Here is a 25,050-nt window from a genome sequence, read left to right as displayed (position 1 = left end):
TGACTTGTATTGGCACAGTTGTTGGACTCTGAACTGAATCATTCTATAGCAATTACTTGTTTTCCTGTATTTTTTTCTCTGAGGGCACCAGAATGCTTTGCATTTTCGATATAAAATCACTAAGAAATGTCTGGGGAACTAATTAAGCCCCCTGACCCCCTAACTGGGGGCTGGTTTATGTGCTTGTCACCTTTTTCACTGCACATATGTGTGCATGTCTGAATGTGGTAGTTGAAAATGGACACTCGTCTTCTACCATGTCTGAAACTGAATGTAAAACACATGGAATAATAGATGGATTGAGCTGTATTAGCAGTGCTTAAAAATTATTCTCTTTGTAACAAATTTATTTTGAGATATTGTGAGACAATTATGAAGATCTTTTGGCATTTATTTGGCCCCTGAACAGGACCTCATTATGGCTCCATCTAAAACAAATTACTGGAAACAAATTGCACTGCAATACATGCTCTGGGTTTTTAGATATACAAATAACATCCCACACATAAAGATTTAAATTGGAGTGTTTTTCAGTGTAAAGCACTCCATGATATTCCTAAAAGACACAACAATAAAGTTGTTTAATGTGTTGAGCAGCCTACTTTCTAAGCATTTGCTTTTTGTGTTAATGGCTCAGCTTCAGTGCTCATGTGTCCAGTGCTGGGCAGGAGGACAGGAAATGTTTGGCAGTTGCGGAGCTAAGGGACAATGAGAAAATAAATCACAGTCTGCTGTGCAAAGCAAACCAACTGAATGATATTTGTGCTCTAAGAAGTTTAAAGACTTCATAGAGTCAAAGCGCTATTATTAGCTGATATTGACAACTTAAGGTTTTATCCGTTTTGGTAAAAATCCTTCCAGTAAAATACCAATAACTAGTGAATTCTTTTATATTGTGAAACATATCTAATGTGCGAAAAACAGATAAAACTGAAAATAAGAAAAAAGAATGATGACAGTTTAACAGAAACCAATAACACCTTTGAGAAACTTTGCACTAACACTACTTTGCACTGACTTGGCACATCATGCACCACCACAAATCTTATTTTGGTAATAAAAATGTGATGTTAGTCATTTATTAAATAGTCACAACATAATATGATTATTGTACAACATGCCTATTCCTTAATGCCCGTGGATTTAGATAGGGATGTCGTCAAAGCTCCTGTAGGTGTAATGTGTAGGTGTCCCAATACTTTTGTCCATATGGTGCACTTTCGAATGGTTAAACATGCATTGGGAACATTATTGCTGTTCCATACAGTCAAATGTAACAGGAGGGTTTACTACCGATGTGACCTGTTATCAGAAATTTTAGCTCCTTAAAATTGGTATTGTTATTGTGTACAAAATTCTCACATTGGCGGGGCCCTGCTTTACTTTTTTACTTTGCTTTTAAAGTTTGAAAAGAATATTTCATCTTTTGTTTAACAGAGAGATGTGCTATCAAATTGTTCCGTGCGAAATGCAACCTTTAGTTGCACATTTTAATCCTGATGTAACCTCACTGTGCTGCAGGCCTGGATGCTCCTCGTGAAGTTCACACTGTGGGTCAGACAGATGACAGCATCACTGTGGAATGGAATAATAGTCGTGCATTTGTAGATGGCTACCGTATCAAATATGGTCCTGTTGTTGGAGGTAGCCATGGTGAAGATATAATCCCCAGGAGACCAGGAAATACAACACAGGCCACCCTTACTGGTGAGTATCATGTTGTACTTAAAATTAAACCTATTTTATATACAAGCTTTTTGTGGAACCTTTATCATATTTATGAACAAGAGAAATGTGCAAGCCGAAAACCCACACAAAGCCTGTGTCTGTAGCTTAGAAAGAAAATATTTACTCTAATTGTGAATCTGGGAGGTTTTTTCCTATGAAATGCTTATGTGCACTGTAGGCCTGAAGCCTGGAACAGAGTACGGGATTGGAGTTACAGCGATTAAAAAAGAAAAAGAGAGTCAGCAAGTCACCATCAATGCAATTACAGGTGAGATTTTTAAATATGTCTGTGTGTGTGTGTGTGTGTGTGTGTGTGTGTAGTTCTCTGGATTTCTGTATGAATGGTACCATTAAAAAAATGTAATAAATAATAATATAACTAAAGGTAAAAAAATTAAAGCCTTATTCGTTAAATATCAGCATTTTGCATTATCTATTACATTATGTTTATTGAACAAATTGTTTAAAACGGCTGTATCATGGAAAACGGAATTTTACTTATAGTAAGAGTTTAAAGGAGTATGTAAATATTATTGAAGCTCCCGTATCATAGAAAACCCCATTTTTCTCACATTTCTGAAATAGAAGAGTTTGATGTAGTACATAAACTTTGGTAAATTTTCAAAATACATCTTTCACTTCCCAGGCCATACGTTCCATATATGGAAACATTCCATTAATCATTTTAATGATGTTATGTTTTGTAATTTTTTTTTTCATACCAAAAGTTCATGTTAATTGTTATTTATTATTATGCCATGGATATCAGATTACATTTTAGGACGACTTCATGTAGAAATCTACATTCAAATGGTTCATCATACCTGTATTTTATCAGTTTATGCAGTCATATGCAAATGTTTGCCTGCTCCTCGTCAAAGTACACGTTTTTTTGATTTTCTGAAATGAAAACAAATTAACATGCTCTACAAGGAGAACACATTCCTACACATTTTAATGCACGATTACTGTTTATTTGCTGAATTGAACATACTGGGGAAAATATAAAAACATATAATGTTGAATGTGCAAAAGTTATGGCACATATTTTCTATTTTATTTTTTTCCAGTATGTTTAACTTAGCAAATTAATGGAAATTTTGGACTAAAATTTGCAGGAAAATTCCATATTTAAGTGTGTTCTCTGTAGAGGATGTGTCCCTTTTTTTTCCTTCAACAAAGTCAACAAAATGTCATTTGACTGAAGATGTTAAAAACTTTGCATACTTCCATATTGCTTGCTCCTTCTGGTTAAATGAAAATGAAATGCATAAATAAGTTTTGAAAAAGGTTTCCAAAGGTTTTAACGTATTCTTGATCTGACCCCCTCACCCAACCCCACGTCTGAAGATCTGGATGCCCCACAAGATCTAGAGCTGAGTGAATCCACAGAAACCACAATGACCCTGGTCTGGAACAGGCCCAGAGCCAAGATCTCTAACTACAGGCTGGCGTTTGTCTCACCTGATGGCAAACAAAAAGAGGTGGAGGTGCCTGCTTCTGCTACCAGCCACACTCGTAAAAATCTAGTGCCTGGCACACAATATAACATCAGCCTGGTGGCAGAACGGGGCCAGAGGAAAAGTGCCCCCACCACTCTTACTGCATCCACAGGTAAGTGAGAGAGGTCTGGACTGTTGTTTGAGGTGTTTTGATGTTACTCTATTGTGTTAGTGATGTTTAATGATTAGCACTATGATTTGATTTTTCAATTTAAACTACCTTTGGAAGGCACATCATAAACAAGAGCTAAGTACACTGGTTTGAAATTCAGTCTTATATTCTATTGATCATAAGATCTGTATCCAGTGCCCTGTGAAAGTAATAAACCCTGTTAAAAGATATCCATATTTTCTGGATTATAAACAATACTTACCCATTTCTAATCATTTTTATTGTGAACTAATGCTCTAATACTACATTCTCATAGGCAAAATAATTAATAACCACTTATCTGTCTGTAAAGGTCAAAAACTGTAATAGACTCAATAGACAAGCATTCAAACCCCACATATTAATATTTGGGGGAGACACCTTTTGTTGCATAACAGCATTAAGGAGTCACGTCTCTCAATTAGTATAGTTCCTTCTGCTGCTTGAAAGAAAACTGTGAAGAGTATAAAGCAATAGGATCTTAACTGGGTCTTTGCATGATGTGTTTACACTGACTTTCATTCTTCTGTGAAAAACAGGTCATTTTCTGGGTGTTAATTATGTATGCTAAGGATCACTGCTCTTATTTGCTGTCTCAGTTGAAGAGGGGAAGGGGGTGGGGACATTGTGCCATGTTTAAGAGTATATTGTCGCTGTGTCACAAAACAAATGTGCTCCATTTTTTGTTTCTTCCATCTTTGTGGTTTAATTTTTTTGCATAATTCGAAAGCTCTAGTTACCCTTTGCATTGTGTTAACATTTTATGATGAACAGACCAACAGAAATGGTGCAAAATCACTTGGAAAAACTACTTCTTTCATTAATGTCCATTACAAGTGAAGAATGTTTTTTTTCTTCTCCATTTTGGAGATACTAAGTTTTGTTCCCACAACGACGATATACTGTGTATATAAATACTATGGAGTAATGTTTTTGTCATGTTTTCCCAAGTAACATTTCCACTTCTCCAGGTTCTTCTCCTATATGATGACTTTGTACAGGCAACAAGAATTCCACATCCTTACCGTTTGCACTTTTTTTCCTTTTATTTTCCCTTTTCACTTGATAAATTTGCTGCAAGCCTGCAAGAACTGTGTCAGCACCATTAATGATGTGCTGGGAGACTGGAAGCCAGTGTGCAGCTGTTAATGTGATATCATGCCGACTCATATTCTTTTTACAGATGCCTCAGAGATTTACAGTCAGACTCAGATTTAGGACACTTTTTTATGGTCAGTCTGAACAGTTAACAGCAATATAGTGTTGTAAAATAATTAGAAGATGCATTAAATATGCTGGGCTCATATAGGTGCATCTCCCTTTGCCTGTTCTTGGACAAATCTATAATGGACAAGATTCTAAAGCCCATCTTCTTTATTTGCACTCTGCTGTCATTTTAAGACAGAGAACAGTTGACAGTGATATATGCAGTCATAAAAGAAGCCCAAAATTCACTAAAGCTTGCTGTAGATATGTAGCCTTAGGATTTTGCTAATGCCAGAAATGAGAGAGTCACTAAAGCCTGAAGTGAAAACGTGTCTGTATAATAACAGCGTTATTATATCTGCATGGCATCTTCATCAGTCTGAGGTTTGCCATGCACTTCCTCTGGCATTCTTCATGGAAACCTCAATGATTAATGGCTTGTCATCTCCAGCAATCATCCTCTTTGTAAATAGGATTAAGAATCTAGGATTAGGCCTCTGTATACCTGATCTGCACACTAGTGCTTGCCTCTTGCACAGCCAAAAGATTCCAAAATATTTTCTTATTCTTGGACATTAGAATTCATATAATTGGGACACCTGAGCTAGAGCTAAAATTTAACGGTGTTAAGTCTGATAAACCCCAATAATGTGGTAAGCTCCTGCCATGAATGTATATGATATATATGATACAGTGCAGTGACAATAAATTATTAAAATAATGAAATTATACACTCTTAAAAATGATGGTTCTTCAAGGGTTCTTTAGTAAAGAAAAGGGTTCCATATAGAACCATGTGCACTCAAAGTGATTAAAGGTTTTAAATCATTAAAGCGTTCTTCAGATTGATGGAGAATGTGCTGTAGATTGTTCTATATAAAACCCTTTTCAAAATGGTTCTATTTTGCACCAAAAAGGGTTCTTCTACTGTTATGATGTCAAGCCCATGAAGAACCCTTATTAGATGCAAATGGCCCTTTATTCATGCAAAAGGTTTTTTGAGTGTTCATGGTTCTACATTGAAAGATTTTCTTTACTAAAGAACCTCTGAAGAACCATCTTTTTAAGTGTGTACTGAATCAATTATTAATGCAATTAATTATACATAAAAGCATTCTTTGTATCTCATCTGCAAATGGTTCCAACCAATTAGGCTAATTGTATTAGCATACTTCTACAATGTTATTTCATGTATCTAGGCCAAAGAAATGACTCATTTAGGCTGATCTCACTGCTGGATATTCACAACAGTTTGCAAGATATTTGTCAAAGATGCATGACAAAAGTCTAAGTTTGAAAGCCAAGTAGCATAGTGTAAGGAAGGGGTCATCAATTCTGGTCCTGGAGGGCCAGATTTCAGCACAGTTTGGGGATTTCCCTGCTCTGAAATATCATCCAGACAGGAAACGCTTTACAGAAGTACAGTATTATCATTGGAATACCTCAGTAGTTTCGGAAGTGCTTATTGAGGTTCAGTGTGGAATGCGCTAAGAAGAATGATGGGATTACCCAATCAGCAGTGACTGGTTCTCAGCTGACCTCAGAACAGCTGTGGTTTAGCCATAAACTTGACTGCTCACTGTGTTAATCTTTGTATGAAATGCTACCCAGAGTGATTGACCACTTTAAATATGTAAAGTCATGCAATAGACATACCAGTGGTGCAGTCCTAAAATAAAAAAGAATTCTTGCAATGGGATTCAAGTCAGGACTTTGACTTGGTCACTTCAAAAACCTTAATTTTGTTTCTTTTGAGCCATTCAGGACTTGCTTTCAGATCATTGTCTTGCTACATGATCTAACTGTGCTTGAGCTTTGAACTGATGGGCCAGCATTCTCCTCCAGGACTTTCTGATAGAGAGCAGAATTCATGGTTCCATCATTTATGACAAGTCATCCAGGTCTTGCAGAAGCAAAGGAGCCTCAGACCATCACCGTGTTTGCCTGGAGGTATGATGTTCTTGTGGTGGAATACTCTGTAAGCTTTACCCCACGTGTAACAGAACCCATGTCATATAATTTCATTTCATTCTTGTTTTCTGGCACATGCAAGACGAGCCTTTGTGCTCTTTTTGGTCAGCACTGGTTTGCGCCTTGCAGCTCTCCAATGGGTGCCATTTTTGCCCAGTGTCTTTCTCATTGTGGAATCATGTACAATAACTTTAACTAAGGCAAGTGAGGCCTGCAGTTCTTCAGATGTTTGTCTGCCTTCTTTTGTAACCTCCTGGATGAGTCGTTAATGTGCTCTTGGTGAAATTTTATTAGGTCAGCCACTCCGGCAAAGGTTCACCACTGTTTTCTCCATTTGTAGATAATGGCTCTCACTGTGGTACGCTGGAGTCCCAGAGCCTTAGCAATGGCATTTGTAACCCTTTCCAGACTGGTAGATTTCAAAGACTTTGTTTTGCGTCTGTATTTGAGTCTCTTTAGAACATGATATCCTGTGCTGCTTTCTGAGACCTTTTAGCCTGCTTCACGTTGCCAGACAGGTTCTATTTAAGTGATGTTTAGATTTAACAGGTCTGGCAGTAATCATGCCTGGGTGTGGCTAGTGATATTAAACCCAACAGTCAATTGAATCTGGTTAACTGGTTGATTTAGAAGCTAAGGGAGCAATTACTTTTTCACATAGGGACAGGTAGGGCTGAATCCCATTTTTCCTTTAATAAGTGACCTCATTTAAAAACAGCATTTGTGTCTACTTGGGGTATCTTTGTCTAATATTAAAAGTAGTTTGATGATCTGAAACATTCAAGTGTGACAAAGATGCAAAAGTAGAAGAAATTGGGAAGGGGCAACTATTTTTCTTACTATTGAAAAGAACAATAAAAGCAACTTTCTTTACTAAAAAAACAAGTGTAATTTTCTTCTTTTTTAAGTTGATATTTAGAGGTTAGGGTCTGGGACGTCTCAATATAAAGTGCCATATAAATTATGATTTTGTATATATTTAGCTTATTTATCTTAATTAATGCCTTAGGTTTAAATTGATCTGAACATAGTCCTATAAATATCTACAACGCCAAAATGGAACTGCAGCACGATTTAAGCTGGACTGGAAAAATGTGAATAAGGAAGCCACTCAACTCTCAGACGTTTCTCTACTGTTGAAACTCCTCTCCGTCAATTCTCTGTGGTCTCTCCACTGTTGAAATGCCTTCACCTGATCTAAGAACTTCTTTCTCGGCCTTGAAAAAAAAAAAGAGTGTGTTGGATTGAACTGATATGCTGCACCTTCAACATACCAAATAAACATGGCAGTTGAATCAGGCATGTTTGTACAAGGAAATAATTAAACTGTGCTGGACTTCACCCTTCAGGACTGGAATTAGCATTAGTGCAAACTTATCCTTAGGTATTAGGCTTGAGAATAGAATCTAAAAGGCATAGCTAAAATATCACAATGAAGCCCAACCAATCAAGTGACTTGAAAATGAATAAAATGATAAAAATTGTTGGTTTATGGGTTTTTGAATCCCTTCAAATTATAGGGTTTAAGAGTCACACTTACAACTTTGTCCCATGGGACACACTTTGGGCAGCACTGCCATGACATAAAAAGGAGCAGACAAAGACTAAGCATAGAAATGCATTAAAAAAAATGATACAATTCTGATTTTTCTGCAGTGATTCATCAGTGATTGACTCTCTCAGTAAACATCTAACATTACTTTTCTCCTACAGGTTAATAATGTCTCGCTTACTTTCCATTCTGTGCTGTGTCTCTAACATTTTTCTAATGTGTTTTTGTTTAGTACCAAAGTCTACTTCCTCTGTAGATGTCCTTGCATTGAACATTGTAAGTGTTCCAACAAAGCTGCCAGCCTCCCCAGTGAGGGTTCATACAACAGGTCCTACCTATACTGTGGTAACTGAGGAGTCAGTGATTGTGGCAGCAAGTGATAAACCTGTGAATTTCACACAAGAACCTCAACGTGATCTAAAAGTTTCTGATGTAAACCAAACAAGTTCAGAGCTAGCAAACGTTAATACAACAAACGTTTCGGAAGGAGCAATAGAAAACCAAATAGATGACTTGGCCCCTGGAATCCTGTATAATTCTACATTGGATGGGCTCTTGGAGGAAAAGAAATCTCATCCAGTCAGTGCTCCTGGCAAGACAGGTACATGGAATCAGCCTTGCCCATCATTCATCACTGATTTTAACACTGCCTGTGTGAAAGGTTTATTCATGGTGACATTCTTAATCCCCTCCATTATCTCCTTCTCCATTCTAACATAATTACACATAAATGGTGAGGTCAGTTGCTTAACATTCACACAATATGGGATGCAATTCTGCAGGTATAAAGTTCTGGATAGTTACAGTGCCCTTGCATTTACATGTATGCATTTGGCAGATTATTCAGAATGGCTTACAATCATGTTACAGTGGTAGGCGAATGTAGCATTAGAAGTGTTGTGTGCTTATCCGGGCAGGAAATCGAACCCTAGTCTAACACATGGAGGTCAGCAGTATTTAGTCCCTCCTCATTTCCAAGGTATCAGTAATGATAACTCAATGTACTAAGCCTTTTATATCAGTTGCTGACACAATCGGACATATTTTACTTGCATGTTGTGTGAAACTGGTGCATAAGCCAGTTTATGGGTTGCATGCATTGCTTTCCTCTTCATGCATATGTGTTTGAGGGATGGCCTTGTAAAAAGTGGGAGCATCATGCAAAGAATGGATAGAGATATCATACATGTAGCTGTGATTATATATTCTGCTCTTTACAAAAGTTTGAGCAACTCGTGCCACCTGTTAGAATTAGACGTGTTGCATTGGATGTCTTGTTGAGGGACTTTTTCATTGCTGAAAGAACGTTATCTAACAGAATAACACTGTTTAAACTGTCAAGATCAGATATACATAAGTGGTAGTGATGTGCATGTGATTTTAGGTGAATGTTGGGAGCTAACTTGCATTTAAGACACTGACAGAACAAGAAATTGAAGACAAAAGAAATGGGTCCATCTTATGACTTATGTAGCTGAAAAACACCTCCTGGATCTCCTTAGAATATTCCAGCTCCACCTCCTTATCATCCCTAACACCTATTGCTTGTTATGTCAGTTTGTTGCTAGTTTTGTTAGTCAGTTTTCGTGTATTTCCAAGTGTGCTTCTTTAGTTCTTCTAATTTCTGACTTTTACCTGCATTTGTTGATGACTGATTGATGATATTTGTTGGAATATTTTGTGATTTCTACCTCTTGAAATTCATCCAGTGAAGCTACATATTAACATCGGACTTTTCTTAAAATAAGAAATAGCAAACATAATGCATAATGTTAATTAATTAATTAAAAGGTAGTCTATCATTTTGTTGAAAATTAAATTATAGTTAAAATCTATAATTTGGCTAATTTTGGGAACAAAGAAAGAAGAGTTAGCTCTTATTGGTGTACTGAGCTGGCTGACTGAAAAGAGCCTGAATGCCCATCACTAGTATGTAAGAAGAAAGATATACTGTGTATGCACCACAATAGGCACATGCAGTCCATGTTATCATTTTTGCAAATTCTTAATGTTTTGGTGGGAAAGGACTTTATTAACACTATTTTTCACTGAACTTTCATTTTTATGTTTGGTTTCGAACGTTTTAACGGTGCCATTATTCACTGCCCTGCGCCTCACGAGCGAGTAGTTAGTCAGCGGAGCTACACACAGTTTGTGAGAGAAGCTGCAGTTTTTGTAAATTGAATGTTAAATTCAGCAGTTGAATCAAGGCACATTTTGCGCTGTGGCTGTGCACATAATACATGTGGTCCAGTGTGTTCTTCTGAAATGTTAGATGAGGGGGAGAACATGAATAAAGGGATATAAAACCATTCCTCCTTACAAATTCTCTGGATCCTTCAGAGTCTTTAGCCCTTCCTTGTGTATTTTCTGCTTAAATCATCCCACAGGTTTTATGTCAGGGGATTAGGATGGCCCTTGAAAAAGCTTGATTCTGTAGTCAGTGAACTATTTTTGGATTTGGATTTGGAAGAACACCTTGGATCATTGCCTTACTGTGCGATTTGGCAACTGCAGAGGTTCTTTTCTGGCAAACCTTTCATTATTTGTTGGCGTGGAGATTGGCGTAAAATTGTACTTTTAGAGACTTGGTGACACCCAAATGCAACAAACGCATGCAGTTGTCCACATGTGATCTCTGGAGAAAGTTTGGCTTTTCTAACTATCCTACTTATCGTAAGTGGTAGGAAAAATACATGTGTGTCCACTTTCAGGTAGGCCCAGCACAGCTATAGGGGTGTCAATCTTTTTTATAGCCATTGCCTGATGTATGAGATTGAACAAATCCAGTTTTTCTCTAATCTCTAATCTTCCGAATGTTGATGAATGACTGAGCCTTAGTTGACTTCATCAAGCGACCAAACTCCTAAAAACAAACCTGCTATGAAAACAGAGCTGGCAGTAAATTAGAAAAAAATTGGAATTATTACACCAAGGAATGGTGGAAAGATGTTACTGATCAGAGCTGCCAGGACCACAGGGGCAAGCAGACGTTTGACCCACCATTTTTCAAAGTACTAGAGTGATGCCCTATTGCTTTCTCATTCAGTTCAGGACACTTACATCGAAGGTATAACCGCACAGACTGCTGACCTGTAGGCATGAACAGACAGAGAGTCAGAACTTGGAAAACTCCATTTCCGACACAACAAAACCTGATCTCGTATTCGGTGAGAGGACTGCTGATAAAGTTTGCCCTTTGAACGAAACCAGAGACATTATAAAGGAGAGCAGTTATTTCCTCTCATAAAAAAAACGATTCCTTCTTTGAGTTAAAAAAGAGCCCTAGAAACTGAAAGCAATATTAATGTTTTAATAATCAAATTGAAATCACTAGTAAAATCTGGCAAAAATCACAGTTTGTAGCGTTTGATCTCAAATAACACACACTAAAAGAAGTATTTCGAGTTGCTCTGGCTACTACACATTTACATATCTTCGCATAACATGATAGTAAATGCAATTTTGCAGTAATATAAAAAATAATTCACAAAAACAATAAAAATGTTTAACAATAAAAACAACATGTTTTCCTAAATAATATTTCACTGTATTTTGCTGTGAAGGGAACAAATGTCCATTCTTTACAGTTTATAACATAGAAAAAAATTATTTGTAAGCACTTATTAAGGCATGTTCCACTTTAGTTACAGTCTTGCAAACTCATTAATAAAGATCTCTTAAATGTATTTTATCATTTGCACATGATTTTTAAGGAATGTATATATATTTATTTGTAAGCTTCTCCTTAAACCATCATATGAATCATACAGATGGTTTTGCGACTGAAATGCGACCATTTACTAGCATTTACTGCCATGTTTGATCACTATGAACTGAGATTTATTGAATTATTACCTGTGCATATTCCTTGATTAACACGTCACAAAGATAAGCTATTTTCAGAATGCATGAAACTGAAAGATTATGATTAATGAACATTTACCTTCATCACCAAACAGTTAACAGTTAATATACAGAAGACCTTATAAACACACCATAAACACATTTGTACTACATTTCTAAGCTTTCTTACAGATGCCATGGCTTATATTTAAGCTCCAGGCCTTTTTTCTTTGGAATAAAAACCAGCATATCCATTTTTCCTGGCCTTGAGGCTTGAACATTGAATGTAGTATGCCAAAAAATGACAAAACTAACCACCAAGCGGCACCAATGACAAAGCTAATTTGTATATTTTAAACTTCCCAAAGTATTTCAGACTGATCTCCCATAATCTGTACATTCAACACACTTGTTTCTGCTGTGAGAACACCCTCTGAAATGTATAAAACATGAATTTATGATAATTTATGATAATTTTGCCTTGCACTCTCTCTTACACTCATAACAGTCTCAGTTCCTTGTGATTCAGACCCAAAGGCGTTAAAAGCAGTCCATGCTGACACCACAGCTGAAATGACCGTCATGTTTATGAAACCTTTCATCAACAGTCTTGTGAAACTGTGGATGAAGAAGAAATTCATAGATGTATTCATTCTATTCATTCTGATTTCAGTAATAATGATGCTCAGATATACGTCAGCATTCAAAAGTCAAAAGGGGCAATGTGGATCATCAGGAACCAGGAGTCATCAGACAAGCCAGTGTTTTTTTATTTCTTTGCCCATGACAAACGTGGATGCCTGTTTGTTATCTGAAAAACTTTCAACTGACTTTGTTAAGTTAGTGAGGCTAATCGTTGAGCGTAATCGGAGCAGAATCATTGACTCCTATATCTTTCTTGTGTCAGGGTGCAAAGTGATGGAAGAAGTTCTTAACCCTCTGGGGTCTACAAACTCACTACACAATTTCTTTCCATCGTATTGCGAGATCATACATGACTCACACCTGGAGATATGAGATACACGAGGAGTTGCGTCATCTACCTCTCAATGCGTGTAATTGGTGGATTCATGTGTCTGTCCACATTTTGTATGAAACCGACCAATGAACACTCAGGAACTCACTAAGGAATGACCCTTCACATTGGAAAACCTTCATTCAGCTGACATCAGAGGCACATGTGAAATGCCATGCAAAACGTTTACAACCACTGAAGTGGTTTTGGAAAGTAGTGCCGAAGATAACAGAGCAGGGTATCATGTTATATCCAAATGCCTTTAAAGGCAAATTTAAGTAGATATGCAAAAATCCAGAACATGCCCTTAGAGTCCAAAGAGTTAATTCTGTTTTGGATCTTTTGGCTTAGTTGTTAGTTGGTGTAAGTTTGACTCTCTGCTCACTAGAACGTCTGTTTATCTGTGCAATTCATGTGGCCCATTCATCAATGAGTCATTTTCTGGATGTCTTTTACATTGTGGAACGTTCCAGATATCATGGGACTCTGCGGATCCCTAAAAAACCAGCAAGGTTGAAGTTCTTGGCACATTCAAAACAACACATTGCTATGATACTCCATTCAAAGACACTTAAAACTTTCTTTTTCCCTAAGTTGTCCCTAAATGGTGATGTGTACTTAGTAGTCATGGTAAATAAGCTCAAAACAAAGAGAAGGACAGGAGATATATGGGAACGTACAAAGGGCATGTGCCATAGCATATTACCCCATTACAACATTCCAATCTAAAGTGACCAATGATCCTTTTGTTGATTTATTAATGGTGCCTTATGCATGCAATTTGTGAGCTTCATTAGATATTTAATGCCATGTTTTTTTATATATAGACACTCTCAGAATTTCTACTAGTTCAGCTTCATTGGGCACAAGAATCTGATTTTAGATAAACATAAATAGTAACATCTATGGAAAAATGTGAATTCTACCTAATGTGGAAGTAGCAGAAAATGTACTAAGTGCAGTTTTAGGAAAGAACTTTTGGCTTTATTTCAGAACAATGATTCAGTTATAGCAATCTGTGTAAAAACTTGTGAAGACGCCTGTAGAAATGCATCCATTTCTAAACTAACTCACAAACTGCTTGTTCCCATCACTCTTTCTTTCTTGTTTCGTCCTTGTTCTCCATGTTGTGTATTAACTGCAGGAAAGTGTTGGTATTCAATTCATTGTTAAGTATTGTGTTATATCTAAGCCTTAACTCCAGTCTGGTCTCTTTGTCTATCAGAGAAAAATAAGCCACAAATTGGGAATGTCACTGTATCTGATGTGTCATGGGACAGCTTCAATGTGTCCTGGAGCATTGAGGAGGGCACTGCCTTTGAGAGTTTTGTGATTGAGGTGGCAAGCTCAGACGGTCCAGAGAGGCAGAAGTTGTCAGTGTCCGGTGATGCTCTTAGCCTGGGCATGTTTGGCCTTAGCCCCAACACCTCATACACAATTGCTTTGTATGGGGTGCATCAGGGCTCCATACTAGGACCTATCTACACTGAAGCAACCACAGGTACCCACATTTCACTGAATATGGGACAGTAAGCTTCTTTCACCTGTTTTTCATTTCTTTGTCTGCCTTCGATTGACCTGTTGATGGACATACTGATCTGTGGTGTTGAGCAGAAATGTGTTTGGTAGCCATTTAATTTTTGTATATGAGTTAGTGCATCTGTACTGCATGAGTCAGACAAAAGGATAGTTTCTGTTCCTTTTTGTACCCATATTTGACAAATCTACCATTTTGTATTCCTACATTTCCAAAACCTTCCTTCACAAAGGGTGACACATTTAACTTCAATAATCAATGAACAAATTAAAGATCACTGACCATTATCAATTATCTCATGCTTATACACTGACCGGCTGAGTGGATCAGACACAGCAGTGCTGCTGAAGTTTTTAAACACCATGTCCACTCACTGTCCACTCTATTAGGTACACCTACCTTGTTGGTCCACCTTGTAGTCAGAGACAGTCATCTGTTGCTGCACAGTTTGCGTTGGTCATCCTCTAGTCCTTCATCAGTGGTCTCAGGATGCTGTTGGCTGGATATTTTGGTTGGTAGACTATTCTCAGTCCAGCAGTGACACAGAGCAGCACTGCTATGTCTGATCCACTAGTACCAGCACACACACTAACACACCACCACCATGTCAGTGTCACTTCAGTGTTTAGAATGATCCACCACCCAAGTAATACCTTAAATTGAAGAACAGGGTAAAAGGGGGATAACAAAGTATGCAGAGAAACAAATGGACTACAATCTTTAAATGTAGAGCTAGAAGTGGAGCTGATAAAATGGACAATAAGTGTAGAAATGAGATGGTTAGTCAGTGAGTGGCTGGTCGGTGTATTACTTGCACTGTGAGTTTATATACTTGATAAACTGCAGTGTTCACAAATTTTGGCAGCATATCCCATCTGCTGCAGTTTAATTTTTCTGCACCCCATTTGTGCTCACATTGTGGATTTAATCTATGATACTAAATATAATCAGTTTACAACCACAAAGAAAGGCCTAGTCCAGTTCATTAGTTAGAGAATTAGCATTATTTGAGCAGATGTACATGTTCTAGGTGATTGTTGATGAATTACTTAGTAATGTGGTGTTCCACAAGAACAGATCCTCCTCTCTTATGTGTTTGGTTTTGGAGAAATGCACAACGTTGTGGCAAATTCTGAAAGCTTATCAGTTGCCTGGGCTATAATTGGACAATCAGTATTTAGGGGAAGAGCTTTGCAAAGGTCAGTTAAACTACTTGGCTATCAAATTAAAATCCATTCACTTAAAATAGGCCAGTATACTGTATAAAACATGTCTAGCCCCCTTGCTTTTATCTACCTATGCAAACTAAAGTAGCATGTGATAAAATGCTATTGGAACTATTTCAGATGTAATGTTATAGCATACTATTCTTATTTCCTCTCAGGATACCTTTCTTTTTTGTCCACCCAAATCTCAATATGCCTATAGAAAGTAGAATTCTAGTCCAGAGGTGGACAGCATGAAATTACATGTACTTTTTAACCATACTTATGTACTTTTTTTTAATCATTTGTGTTCTTGTACAGACAAGCTTTCAGAATTAAAAAATGGCATGTCCTACAGGGTATTTTTAAGTTAGATACTTTGTAACCTGGGAGTGTGGATGGTTAGTGAAATTTCCTAAACTGAAGATACAAAAGCAGAAATGTTCAGAATCTCACAATGCTTTCACTTTTAATAATTAGTACATTCAAAAGTGAATTATGCAGACATTAGAAAGAAAATTGGTGCAACTCCCCTATGAGGGACTGCAAAAGAAAGTTTTACCTTTTTACTTTTCCTTCCACTCAAGTACTGGATACATTTTCCACCACTGTCTATATTGTGATCTTTCACGTGAAGTTACACAAACACCTCCAAACACATATGCTTTTTCAGTTTTCCAGCTTGTTAATTCTATCACGTTTCTTCCTTTAGCAAGTGCACCACTGGTTGGAAACCTGTATGTGTCTAATGTGACATCAGAGAGCTTCTCCCTCTCCTGGAATGGCACTGAAGGGAATTTTGAAGGGTTTATTCTGGAGATAATAGACTCCAGCTGGCGGAGGGAGCCAGCTGAATATAACCTGTCATGCAATACAAGCTCCTATGATGTCACTGGGTTGAGACCAAGCACTGACTATATAGCCTACCTCAGTGGAGTTGTGAAGGGAAAGAGAACTCACACCATCAGTGCTTTCGCAACCACAGGTAACCGGATGCTTCTCCTTTCACTCTAGTTTTCATCAGTTTCTGTGCTAGCAGTAAAGCAATGTGGAGTAAGCCTGATTCAGTATGATGGGGTCTCTGTCACAGAAGACAGCAGTGTAGGAACGTTATGTCGAACTGAAACAATGTCACTGCTGGCTTTTCTTTCCTCTGTAGCGGCAGAGCCAGATTTGTCCGGGCTAGTTGTTTCTAACGTTACGTCAGACAGACTGTCACTCTCCTGGCGGATGGGAGAGAAGATGTATGATAACTTTATAGTCGAGGTGAGAGAGTCTGCTTTGCCCTCGCAGGCTATGGGGCGTACTCTGCCCATCGGGGCACGCTCCACAGTGCTGAGTGGGCTAAAAGGAGACACACAGTACCGCATCAAGCTGTATGCTTCCTCTGGCAATCGCAACTCAGCTCCCCTGACTGCTGTGGTCACCACAGGTACTGCATTGCATGTTTAAAATACACCTCACCAAGTATACATCTACAGAAATATGAAACTACAGAGTGTAGTTATGATAATATGTAGGGGAGGGGGTGATCTGAGCAAGTTTTCATGTTCTGCATCCACAGTACAGCCTAATGTTTGTTATTGAAATGTAACTACTACTGGTCAACTACTGGTCTAAAAGAAGTGTAGTTAAACATTGACAAAATGTGAAGAGTTTCTTTTAAAGATGCACTCCAGTGCCAAATACTTGAATGACGTATATCTTGACGTGAGGGTGCGGCTTAAGTGTGATGTGTAAATCAGGATAGTAAAGGAAAATAGCAACACCAACCATAGTGAGTGAGATAGAACTCTTTTGACTCTCCTACTGTAGAACAGCAGGTCAGCGCTTACTTCAGCATGCGTGAGCATTTGCTGTTCATGTTCGAGTGTGAGCAAGAGCAATAGGCGTCAACTACGAGAGGAATTGGGTTGTTGCCCCCCCCCATAACTAAAAAAAAGGGGGAGGGGCAATGTCCCACCAATCTCAGTCAAAGTAGAATAACTGCACAGAACAGCTGCTATGGTGAAACTGATTTTAACAGTGGTGATTTTAAGCTGCAGGGTCGCCACGGCAACCTTAAATACCATACGTTTTTCCACGCATGTTTCACTCATGTGTTCTTTCCCCTTCACACAGGATTGTGGTATTCCTGACAAATCAGGCTGGTTGGAAAGTGCAGTTGTGAGTGAATTTTATACAGTCACAGGGTACATTTTAGTTTGGGCTACTTTGTAAATGTACTGTGTCCACATAAAGAGGTTTAAAAAATGAAAATGAATTGTCGTATGAATGTATATTCATCCTTGGGCTGAATAGCTGGCAATGACACACAAGCACAAACAGTAAGAGAAGTGGAAGAAGAGCTGGGCCCTAAAAATAACGAGTGACTTTCTGCTTTTTAAATATGTTATTATATATACAGTTCAAAATTCTGCCCCCAGTTTAACTTCAGCTGGGGTCTATAGCAAGAGCACAGAGTTTGAGGAAAAGAAAGTCCAACTGCTAATCCTAGCGATAGCATGGATATAACAAAATGTAACTAATACAGGAAATATTCCAGTTATTTCCTGTTTCAGTCATTTAATTATAACGATCTGTCAGCTGTGTAATCACATTGTAATGTTTAACGTAGAAATCATTTAATTCACTTTGTAAGTATCCACTATTTATCTGATTAGTCATTAACATAAGGCTAATTTCCTTCAGCGCTATGGAAATTTATAGTTTTTGCTGCCAATCCTATCTTAATATGGACATTTGATTCCTTTGGTAAAGGTCTGACTTATTAGTTATTATCAATATTAGGCTGTTAGCTACTTACAGTTAGGGCAGAATGTGGTTAGTTACATGCTTTTAGCATGGAGTGAAATATGATGGTACAGGAGGAATATTTTAAGTGGCATTCACAAAATACTGGGAGGAACAAAAGGATTTAATGTATAAGAGGAAATTTGTGTGAGAGCAGAAACTGTCAAATGTACACATTGCAAATGTAATAGTAAGTCAAATGTAGTAATAATTATGTGGATTTTGGTATTTAGATGAAATTTGACACTGGAGTTCACCTTTAAACATGGTAATCTGGCACAAATTGCCCCAAGTGTGGGGTACATTGAGTGTGATAAAGGGTAAAATAAGCCATGCTCAAACAAGGTGGGGTAATAATCCATTTGTTTCAGCATAACTGACAGTTAGAAACGTACACCAGTGAACATGAAAATCAAAACGCAAACAAAGAGATCTGCTTAAGTACTTTCTACTAATGCATATGGCATAGGCTAATTGCATTTCTGTAACCTAACCAGTGCTGTGCCACACAACTAAAGTGAGATTAAGGCAAGGAAAAACAAATTTTTGTCTCATTTTCCCCTTTTTTAAGGGCCAGATTTACTAAGGACACAGAGTGTGCAGAATCTCCTGCCATGCTAAAATTTACCATGAGCACCTGGCTGTAGTTTGTGCCTGATTTACTATGACTTGCCATTTAAATGACGTGTAAAAGTGAAGACATGAAAAGAAATACTTGCTTTTCATAAAAAAAAATTATGCTCCCTTCTCCTTGGCATTAAAAGATACGCAATATTTCTGGTCAGTTCACAATAGTAAATCATGCCCTAAAATGCATAATCATTATATCAAGTGCACTAAAATCTGAAGCTCAGTTGAGCTCTTATGTGCATATGCAACAAGACTTCAGTGCACATGGTGATAAATAAGCTAATACCACACAAGCTCCATTTTGACAGTCTATTCACACTACAGCTTGGAGTTGATGCTATGCCAGACTTAGGATTTATTTTATAGGTTATGTATGTATTAGATAATATGATTCACATCAAAAATGTGTATCTACTTTTGTTTCCATTCAGGAAACCAATGAGTTAATTCTGCAGGCAAAAAACACACTCATGTCAATTTCCATGTGCTTCCCTGCAATGCAAGATGCATGGAATTATGCAGTCAGACCTGTTTTAAAGCTACAGGTCAAATTTTTAGGTTTTAGATACAGAGCGTGACTCAGTGTGCGCCCACTGACTCAAATCACCCCCCTTTCCCCTATACATATTGGCCCTTATTCATCAGCATTGCATATGGTCCAATCTGATCATGAGTGCATGCAAATTTCACTTAGAGTTTTGTTATTCATCAGGTTCACCTTTGGTGTATCTATACAATCAAACTCACGTTATTCCTAGTTAGCATCATTTTAACACTATAAAGTTTGGTCAGCAGGGGGGAGCAGTGCACTCACTGCTTGACCTCAAACTCCACCTATGAGCACACCCATCAGCTCATGTGCTGCTGAATGCTGTTGTTTTACTGGCTCCCTACCGAAACATCTGCATGAATTAGGGCATGCTTAATGTAAATGATGTGTAAACTAGGTACTGGTAGGCTGGTGCTTGATTTCACACACTGAAGCTGATTCAGTTTGCTCTACTTGTTGCTAACCTGCTTCTATGTTCATAAGTCAGACACATGAATTCATAAATTCATAAATTCATTGTCATTAAAGGTGGTCAAATCTGCACTTGTTTTTTTATGCAGCTTTGATGAATAAGGGCCATTAATTTGAACAACAATTACTTCTTCTTTAAAATAAAGAATAAAATTCTCTTTCATTCAGAACCCAAGCCCAGGTTGGGTCCCATAGTGGTATCTGATACGCACCCGAATAACTTCACCCTATCCTGGAGCACGGTATCAGGGCACTTTGATGGCTTTGTCATTCGTGTCAGTGACATGGAGCAGTTGTATGACATAGTTGAGCTGAAGCCTTTGGGTGCGACTCGAAATGTAACTGTGCCTGGCCTTGTGGATTCTACGGTCTATAATATTCAGTTTTATGGCATTTCTCATGGTCGCCAGACCCCTTCAGTTTCCCTTCAAACTACCACAGGTACAATCTAACTTCTCAAGCTCGTCTATGCTTTCACAAGTGCTAACAAAATCTATTACTAGTTTCTAGTACTATTCAGATGGGATAAGTCTTCTGGACATACTGTGGTCAAAATTTGTCTTGGGACACTCTCTGAATACAACATATGTTGTTTATTTAATTCCTTTCCAAATCAAACTTGAATATGACGGCAGCTGCATGTAACATCTGCCATGATGTGTTTATGGCATGATAAGGTTAAAAACCTTATATGATAGGTCATAATGTGTGGCATGCCGCTGATGAAGGCTTGTACGTATTGGTTTGATTTTGGAAGTAAAATATTCCATAGTCTTTACTGATGCAGGATGGCGCAGTCTGTAAAAAGTTACTGACTTGACAAATTTAGATATGTCTGAATTCTTAGAAATATTCCTGTAATAATTACATCACCACACCTCTCCATGTTAAACTAATCCCATCCGAATGGTACTTTAGTCAGTACTGTTTTATGCTATGTTGATTCCTTTGGTCAAATGTTTTAGCCACACTTTCAGATGAAAGTTTGTTTAGCTTGTGCATGTCAGTTTAACCCCTTAAAGTCCCAGGCTTGGTAAAATCTAAGGCTTATTATTCAGTAACTACACAGACTACAATACAAACTGAGTTAATCTTAAAGAATCTCACAGAAAACTGAATGATCCTCAGTTTTTAAAAATATTTGTTGAATGTAGTATGTAAACACTGTTAAAATAACACCACACAAATGCAATAAAGAAATTCAATAAACTGTAGGATATGGGCCCTTTAAGTTATAGAAGTGTGTAATAACACAGATTGTAAAGTTTTTAGCTTTACTTCTTTGATTTTGGTTTTTTCTCCACACTGGAAGTAGCAAAATGATGAGCAGTTAAAAAGCATTACAAAATTAATTATAAGTATAATAATAATAAGTATAATAATAGACAATAGAATATAGGTAGATGGCCTGCATGGCAGAGGTAGTTAATATAACCTTCTGATCACATTCCAAAAGTATTTTCTTATAATGTGCCCTTGAAAATATTATCATTTAATAAAATAAATAAAAAAAAATGTTTCCAACAAGTTAACTAGTTAACAGAACATATGTTAATCTGGGCTCAGGTGCAGGCTACCATATATGCACCAATCTGAAACCTTCTTAAGAATGCCTGAACTTTGTTTGGAATTAGAAATGTTCTTATTCATACTGAAAACATCATTCAAACACTCACAATGTTGGTTGGAAAAAGTATGTGAACCCCTAGGCTAATGACTTCAATAAAAGCTAACTGGAGTCAGGAGTTAGCAAACCTGGAGTCCAATCAATAAAGTGAGATTGGAGGTGTGAATTAGAGTTAGAGTGCTGATGTGAACCATGCCTCACAAAAAAGCAATCTTAGGATCAATATCTGATTTGCAGAATGCTGGAAAGAGTTACAAAGCAATCTCAAAGAGTTTAAGTACGGAGATCATTCAGTACTGTGCCTACTCTCCCTGGAAGTTTATACTGGATGCACATTGCTCTACACAGTTTAGTGCTTTTCTTGCTTTGACTCACCCACTTCAATTCAGTAAAGGCCTGTTAATGAGCTGAGTCGTTGGATCAGGTGGGTTGGGAGCAGTGAAAACACTGAAATGTGTGGGCAGTGTGCCTCCTGGACCAGGCTTGAGAAACACTGCCCTAGATTGTTGCTGTCAAAGGAAGTTCGACCAGTTATTAAATCCAAAGATTCACTGACTTTTTCCACCAGCAGTGTAAGTGCTTAGTTGGTGGTGAGGTCTCATATATCATATAAATCAGGATTACTGGATCAAAAGCCTCTATTCTTCAGTTGGTCAAACTATCTCATTTAATAAGACTGATAGCCTTTTATAAAATCTCGTAAACATCCAACATGAGCTCAGAAAATAAGTTAAAACTATAATTTGCATGTACCATTTTAAACATACATCAACATGCACCATAGTATTAGATTTCAGTCAATTCCAGTTAAGTCACAAGCACAGGTTTTGGGATATAAATGCATACAGTGTACTTACATATGCACATAAAACATTATAGCATATATGTGCTATTAAAGTATATAGCTGAATACTTAAATCGTTTTTTAAACGCTTGTCTGTGTTGTGCTGTTGATATCCCATGAATGAAGGTATAGAATTTATATTATCAAAGAGTTGTTCTTAATAATTACATTTCAACACACTTTATTCTCTACGGTAAAACCAATGTAGATCATGTATTAGATAGTTTTAAGGTTTTAGATATAATTCTGTGACAAGCTATTTTGACTCTTGCAATCACTGCAGAATCAACTTTGCATCTCACTACTGTTCCCCTCATTCTGATACCCTGACTTCGGAACCTAAATGAAACCTGTGCTGACCACCCCAGCACCGTTACCCAAAGTGGAAAACCTCACAGTTTCAGATATTACTCCATATGGTTTCCGGGTGTCCTGGACAGCACGGTCTAGTGAGGGCTTCAAGCATTTTCAAGTAAAGGTGTCAGATTCTGGTCGACTGCTGGAACCACAGGAGTTCCAGGTGCCAGGCAACCAGACCTCGTTGGAAATCTGGGGCTTGATTACTGGCATTGGCTATGAGATCAGTTTGACTGGGGTTTCAGGGTCTGGGCTGCAGTCCCTCCCAGTGACCACAGTGGCTGTGACAGGTACCAACTTTTATGCTTTTCTTTTGAGGCTTTCTGTGTTGTTCTGGCAACTTCCCTACCCAAAGGTTTATTCTATATGGAACAGTTCTAGATGAGTTACAGCTGGTCCTTTGATTGAGAGAGCAGAGTGTTCTATTGGCTATTGCAGTTTACGTGATTTGGAGAAAAAATGTTTTCCTAACTCAAAACAATCTATATAAACTCTATATAAATCACCTGCCACCCGATAATTCAATACATTTAAGCAACTCTGTAAAAATATTTGCTAACAAGGTTACTAGCATCTTGTTATCATATTAAGCCTATCTAAGCAGAAAAATAATACAGAGACTGGTGAGCTCTCAAAAGTCTGTTAATTCCATAACTATTAGACTGGCCAAGGTCATCATTTTGATTGTTTTTTAAAATGCTTATTTATACCATAATAGAGAATAATTGGAAAAAAAAATAATTTTGTTATGTTGGGAAATAACATAAGAAATGTCGGAACACAACCGAATGTTCCTCTTCTTTTTCAAGATATAGCATCATGTTTACAGCCAACCAAAATTTTATAAGATATTTTGGGGTTTTTACGTAATATTCTGTATTGTCTGCCTTGTTCCGTTCTATTGCTATTGTTTTATTCTGTTGTGGATCATAATTTGTAATTATTCCAGATGTTCTACGAGGCAAATGAGAGATGGCTGAATAACTGTTGCTAAAAAATGTTTGACATACTGGAATAGCAGGAACAAAGACCCCAAGCAGACGAAATGCAGTCTAATGTATATGGTCAAAATGACTACTTTAGCCTTTTGAGCTGGAAATGCTTATGTAATACTAATCTACACTACTGAATAACTGCACTGGAATAACAGGAAAAAGGCCCACTCACGTATATGAAACACAGTGTAATGTATACAGTTAAAAAGACCACTGATGGCCTTATGAAGTCGAAACTTTCAGAACTCACAAAGTGATATTTATTCCAAAATTTATGTAGATGCATTTTGTCAAGAGTGGTAACCAAATTGGCTCCTGAGCGGTTAAACCTGTGTTGGCCTCTTCCTCGCTCCCATCACTCAGCACAACTTTAACCAATACGCTAACGATCTTAGGCGATCTAACAGAATTGGTTTGCATTGGTTAGCGAAAGTTAGCATTAGCATGGTTTGGAAAGATGCAAGGATTGGCTTCATGTTTATCAGGGAGGCGCATACTTCACCCTCCCAGCTTGGTATTGTTGTGTCTTACAGGGAGACCTGGTTAGTGGGTGGAATTGGACACGACTAAATTGGGGAGAAAACAGGGCTAAAAAAAGGACACCCTGTCAGCTAAGGAAGTCATTTCTCTAGTGATTAATATGAGCCCAGTGTACACTGTAGCTCTGTTAAAGTTGTTATGTCAGCCAGATATTACAACTACAAATACAAGACATTTTGTGATAAATATGGCATAGCTAAGAAAATAGCAATACTTAAGAATGTTAATTATAAGGCTTATTTATAGATTAACATCAACACAATATTTTGGATAGTTGAAAGTAATGTAATAGAGTCCACAGTTATTATTCAACGGCCCAATGTCCATCATTGCTCTCTCTATCAAGGGTCCTGTATTAGAGATACCATATACCATTAAGGTACTATTAAAAAGAGGACGATTACTTTTGGAGTATTGGTTACACAGTTGTTGTTCTTCTATGGAAGTATATTGAAGGCAATATTGAAATGAAATTGTACTATGTAATTTGGCAATGTATTCTTCCATCTGAACATTCATAAATGCCATTA

The 25,050-nt window shown here is 37.5% G+C and overlaps 1 protein-coding gene across 1 annotated transcript in view; it reads left to right on the top strand.

The window, feature by feature from the left end:
* The window catches only part of zmp:0000000846 (tenascin), a 74,677-nt gene that overhangs the window by 36,109 nt on the left and 13,518 nt on the right, over positions 1–25,050 (top strand). Inside the window, 9 exon segments of the mRNA XM_036579978.1 lie at positions 1,522–1,707; positions 1,907–1,996; positions 3,079–3,342; positions 8,343–8,711; positions 14,197–14,472; positions 16,426–16,698; positions 16,873–17,145; positions 20,326–20,598; positions 22,997–23,275. Coding sequence (XP_036435871.1) covers positions 1,522–1,707; positions 1,907–1,996; positions 3,079–3,342; positions 8,343–8,711; positions 14,197–14,472; positions 16,426–16,698; positions 16,873–17,145; positions 20,326–20,598; positions 22,997–23,275 — 2,283 coding nt within the window.

The sequence above is a fragment of the Colossoma macropomum genome, unplaced genomic scaffold (assembly GCF_904425465.1).
Source record: "Colossoma macropomum unplaced genomic scaffold, Colossoma_macropomum, whole genome shotgun sequence".
NCBI classification, from domain to species: Eukaryota; Metazoa; Chordata; class Actinopteri; order Characiformes; family Serrasalmidae; genus Colossoma; species Colossoma macropomum.
Note: the sequence above shows the minus strand (reverse complement) of the source record. Positions and strands in the feature narration are given on the sequence as shown.